This window comes from Saprolegnia parasitica (assembly GCF_000151545.1).
Source record: "Saprolegnia parasitica CBS 223.65 unplaced genomic scaffold supercont2.23, whole genome shotgun sequence".
NCBI classification, from domain to species: domain Eukaryota; phylum Oomycota; class Saprolegniomycetes; order Saprolegniales; family Saprolegniaceae; genus Saprolegnia; species Saprolegnia parasitica.
This window is the reverse complement of record NW_012156417.1, coordinates 357221-362293: the sequence shown is the minus strand read 5'-3', so window position 1 is coordinate 362293 and position 5073 is coordinate 357221. Positions and strand designations below refer to the sequence as shown.

Below are 5073 nucleotides of genomic sequence, written 5' to 3'. Positions count from 1 at the left end.
GTACCAATGGCTCGAGAAGTCGAGCACGAGGAGGAAGAGGAACGCGAGCTTGTACGCCGGGTAGAGGTGCGAGAGGATCACGAGGAGGCCCGCCGTCGAGCAGCTACACCATGTGAGCGACAGAGCGCGAGTGTCTCGCAGCGTACCGGTCCGTGACCATGTCGAGGACGGCGCCAAACGTCGAGCCTAATGTGGATGACCAATGAGCCCTCGCCAAGAGCGACGCGGTGGAGTACATTGGTTGAACCAGCGGGCGAAGAAGCTGTCAAAGTAGTCGCAGATGAAGCTGAAGGCGTAGCAGATGATGCTCGTCTTCCAGTCTGTCTCGGCCACGTAGAAGCTGTAGGCCGTGAGGGCCACGCGGACGTAGCCGATGAGGTTGGGGATGTAGAAGTAGACCTCCGACTTGTCGCCCATGCTGCTGCTGCCGTCCGTGAAAAACGCAAATGGCGTCCGTTAGTCATGCCATCTTTTTGGCCAATGGCATCGCTGGAAGGCAAGTAGCCAATCAGCTTGCGGCAGTAATTTTTGCGTTGATGATGAAACGGCGCCGGCGCATGATCGAGCGAAAAAGGGCGCGCGTCGCACAGAGACACGGCCGCGCGTCAACACACTGGATTAGACACGATGTTGCTTGGATAGTTGAGCGACGATACTGTCTATTTTTCTTGGAGGCGGCGGTGTTGTTGATATCCATCCATCGATCTTTCAGTCCACCAACGCGTCATCTCACAGATTATCGATCTAGAACGCATGATGCATGGCGTCGGCAACGCTGCTACGTTCGCGGTGGCGCGGGTCCAGGACGGGAAAGGACTGCGTGCGGTGAGGCGCCCCGTGGCCACGTCCGAGCTGCTCGAGCGCTCCTGTGAGCTGACGAGTTAGCTCTTGGTGGCGCTTTTCTTGGGCGTCAAAGTGCGTCTGCGACTCGGCTCGCATCGCAACAAGGTCGGCCCGCAGCGCTTGCATCTCCAAGTCTTTGGCCACGGAAGCGTCTTCGCGCAAGGCCTCAACGTGCCGGTTTGGAGTCGTATCATTGGGCAGGACCACGGTGCAGTCCAGCACCCTGCCAATGGCCCAAGCGCGCAGATCTATCACATTGGCCACATCCTTTCGGTGCACAAACTGAAAGAGGTTGTAGGCACAGTGCCCATGCGCGTTCAGCGGCGGCACGAGATCGTCGCGTTGCCGGGGTCGGCAATGCCTCCATCTTCCTCCTGTGTCGATTTGAACCAGGGTGGTAGAAGAAACCTCAATCGGTGAAAATGCCAGTGACGTGTCCTGTGCGCCTGAAATCAAAGCTGGCTAATACATCCACCCGTGCTCTGAAGTTGTCGACAGGTGCGTCAGACTCCATGCTACTAGTATGGAAACAGAGAGCGCCGATGTACAGGAACAACGCGAACGGTGAACGCAGCGTGGCGGAAGCAGGCACGGATGACATACCCTCGAATGCAACCATCATGTTTATTTTGTCGCCGTCGCTACAGTAAATAAATCGAATCGTGCTCCGTGTCGACACTGCTGCTTTCGCGGTGGCGCGGGTCCAAAACGGGATGGGACTGCGTGTGGATCGGCGACCCGGGTGCACGAACGAACTGCTCGAGCGCTGTCGTGAGCTGCCGCACGACCGCCTGGTTTTGTTGACGGAGCGTCGTCTCGAGCGCCTGGTTTTGCTCATTAAGCTTCGTCTCGAGCGCGGCAAATAGAGCTTGCAACTCGATGCGCTGTATCCCGCCCGAGTCGTCCGTGTTCTTCTCAACGCCTACTTGTTGGTGCTGGTACGTGGTCTCGGTCACAGTGACTAGTGGTACGACGACAGCGTCGAGCGACTCGTTGATTTGTGCGGTCATGCTCTGCACCAGCTGGTCCACAGTGGTCGCCGCAACAAGCCTGAATAAGACGACGCATTCGGTGCGGGCGTTCATTGCCATCTTCCACGGGGTAGTCTCATCGCTCCACAGTTTGTCAATCTTCGCACACAGTGCCTCGATGACATCGCAAATGCTGGTCTTATGAGACGCGAGCTTGGCAGACGTGTCGTCTCCGCGGTGCTTGTCGGCTTCAGCAAACAAGCTCGCAAGCGCCTTTTCGGCGACCGCAATAGCCTCCAGCTCGGGTTGAAACCCACGAAGAATGTTGGGATCTGTGCTGAAATGCTCCACGCGGCGCAGCTTGGTCGTGACATCGTCAATGTGCTCGGCGATGGTAGCTTGAAGCGACGTCAGCGTCGTCTTCCATAGTCGCTTGCGCGTATTGTCATGCCGGATCGACGCTTCGAGCTCGGGTCGCAGCGAGATGTCGAGCTTCGAGACGACCTCCGAAAAGATCGGGTTGAGGACGCGCGCGTGGGTCTTGCTGTCGATCAGATGCAAGAGCTCTTGCGTTGCGTCGGCGTCGAGGCGCATCGACTGCTCTAAACGCAGGATGCACTGAGCGTAGCTCGTGAGCGCCTCGGTCTTGGCCTTCTCGAGGCCGCCGTCGACCGTCTGGTTCATCATGGCGAGTAGGACGTTGAGCAGCAGAATGCACACCACCGCCGAGTGCAGCATCATCAGCAGCAGCGTGCAATTAGACAGGAACCCGTCGGTCGCGTCAAACGCACCGAGCGCGTCCAGAGGCAGCTGGCCGAACGCAACAAAGTACGTCGTCACGAACGACGACCCAAGGGTGTTGAACGCGTCGACGTCCTGGTCGCGGAAGAGCTGGTAGAACGTGATCGTGAGACCCATTTGAACGACGCCAAAGAAGATGAAGAAGTTGCGGACGTCGTCGAGCAGCTTGGACATCATCGGGAGGAGGTAGCCGGCGGCTGGCACGACTTCGAGAAACTGAAGCGAGAGCATCCAGAGACCGATCGTGATGGCGCCGCCGACGCCCGTCTGCACCGCCCACGGTGCTGGAAGAAGACCGAACTTCATGGGCACAAACACGAGCAAGACGGCAAGGTTGGTGAGCAGCTGCGCCTGGTTGACGCGCGACGACCAGTACACTGTGGTGCTTGACGAGGCCATTTCTTCGAGCTCCGTGACGACAAAGTAAAGCGACGTGCACCAGAGAACGAGGTGGTTGCAACTGGGATAGGCGCTTGCGACACCCGACAAGAGAAGCAACGCCATGACGGGCAGCGCAATTAAGAGAGACAGTCCCATCCACGCTCGGACCAGCAGCACTCTGGCGCGAGTCTTGTGCTTGGGGAGGTGTGGGATCGAAGCCGAGACGTCCAGAGAGAGCCGACCGTCGTAGCAGTAGCGTGCGAGACGGTAGAGAGACGCCGGGCGCAGCAGTTGCAGGACGATGTAGCCAACGACCGTGCTGACAAACGCCAAGGTGCCCACGGCCATCGGAATCCAGTTGGTCGCTACGCTCGCCTCGTCCACGAGCAGCGACGACGTGGTCATCGTGACAAGGAGCAAGGTGTTCATGAGCAGCTGCTCAAAGTACTTGCGCTGACCAAAGAGTTCCCACTTGATCTGGAGAATACGCAGCATAACGACGTGCTCCAAACATTCGGTCTTGGCGTCGAGGAGCAGCGCTGGGTCGGGCGACTGCAGATTCAAAATCGCATGCAACGCGCTCGTGTCGGCTGTCGTGCCGTACACGTGCTCGAGCTAGTTGCATAGTTAGTTGGTCGATAACTGTAGTCGAGTCGAAAGAGAGAGACGTGTACCTGACTGAACCGCATGACGCGACGGTCGAGCGTGACGCAGTCGTTGAGAAACATGCGGCCCAGCGCCGGCGAGCACGCAATCGCCTTGCGAAACGCTTGCTTTGTGAACGCTTCGTCCGTGTCCTTGCGCGCAAGGTGCACTGCAAAAGCTGCTCGAAACTCGGGTGATCCGCGGACTTGAACCTCCTCTTCGAGGATCGCTTGGATCTGCAGCAGTGTGTTCTTGGTCGTGTGGTCGTTCTTGGTGTTGAGAACGGCGCGCATGAGCTGCTCAAAGAGCGACGTGCCGCCCTACGATGTCATGCGTGTCTAGTGGAATTGAGAGAGAGAGAACTACGTTGTTGACGATGCGGATGTCAGCGTAGCGCTCGAGCAGTTGCTTGACGACATCGACGTGACCACTCAGCGCCGCGAGCCACAAGGCTGTCTCGCCTCGCTAAGCAAGTCGATTTGGATGCTATATGAATTCACAGAGAACAGACTGACCATTCACAAGCACGCATGCTCAGGCTCTAAAGAGATTTCTAGAAAATGACTCGGGTGTCAATTGTATGTGGGGACGGGGGCTGAAATTCGTTCGACTTGGAACACGCAACTCGCTGAGCCAACGCAGCTCATATCAGTGGTTTTCTCTATGGTTTGTGCAAGACTGCTTGTGCTGTGGCGTTCGGCCCGCGCCTACGACACACTCCCGGCCAAGTCGCCTTACTCGTACCCAACAAGTCATTCCAATGACAACGGAGACATCGTGGACGACGACGACGCGACGATGGTGTCCCTCCTCAGAGGGGGCAACGTGCCGGTAGTTTTACATCGACTGCAGCATCGGACGTACACGTTACAAGACCTCTGCGCGATCGAGGTAGTCGACCTCCTCTCTTGTCAGAGATCTTTCGCATCATTGCAAGCAGAGTGATATACAGCGTCATCCAGTTCAGCGCGTACTCTGCTCCGAAGATAACGGTACCGGCATCGGTACAGACTTCGCACTGGGCCATATATGGCTTGACGCAATCATTGTTGGTCCTTCAAGAGCTGCGACAGACATCGGTGCCGCCTCAGTGCTTGGTCGGCAAGCTTCAGGTCAGTCTTCCAGGGTCGACAGTGTGATGAGCCGAGAAAGAAATCCACTAGAGGTAACGTAGGACGATAGCGAACCATACGCCATCAACGTCACACTCGTGCAGCGGCGTCCTATCGGGACTTGCATGCGAGATTCCTTGACACACAAGCGTCCAATGCAGTCGCCAATCAGCTTCTAGCGCGGACGTTGTATGTACGCACAGTCCAGGGCACGAGAGGAATGTGTCCTCTTATTTGTGTAACCAAGATCTCGCACATGCTACATTTAGTTTCTGAACCTTTCAACATCTTTTTCTCAGGCTCTACGCCTCCAACGGCGA

At 57.1% G+C, this 5073-nt stretch overlaps 2 protein-coding genes across 2 annotated transcripts; both read right to left on the bottom strand.

The window, feature by feature from the left end:
* Positions 1–27: 27 nt before the first annotated feature.
* SPRG_06712 (hypothetical protein) lies at positions 28–417 on the bottom strand (the record flags this gene model as incomplete). Its single annotated transcript, XM_012345522.1, has 3 exons — positions 28–103; positions 147–186; positions 237–417. Coding segments are annotated over 3 exons (297 nt in total), but the record flags the coding sequence as incomplete, so codon positions are not given.
* Positions 418–1449: 1032 nt separating this feature from the next.
* Positions 1450–3963, bottom strand: SPRG_06711 (hypothetical protein). Its single transcript, XM_012345521.1, has 2 exons — positions 3671–3963; positions 1450–3611 (listed from the first exon to the last, which is right to left on the bottom strand). The coding sequence occupies exons 1-2, from the start codon at positions 3932–3934 to the stop codon at positions 1485–1487; spliced, it is 2391 nt and encodes a 796-aa protein (XP_012200911.1). The 5' UTR covers positions 3935–3963; the 3' UTR covers positions 1450–1484.
* Between the last annotated feature and the right edge of the window lie 1110 nt (positions 3964–5073).

What these genes read in the sequence shown, in the direction of transcription:
- SPRG_06711 (XM_012345521.1), bottom strand. Translation starts at nt 3,934, where the DNA reads ATGCGCGCCGTTCTCAACACCAAGAACGACCACACGACCAAGAACACA. An exon ending in GCGTCATGCGGTTCAGTCAG is followed by an intron (nt 3,612 to 3,670) that starts GTACACGTCTCT and finishes CTATGCAACTAG; the next exon opens with CTCGAGCACGTGTACGGCAC.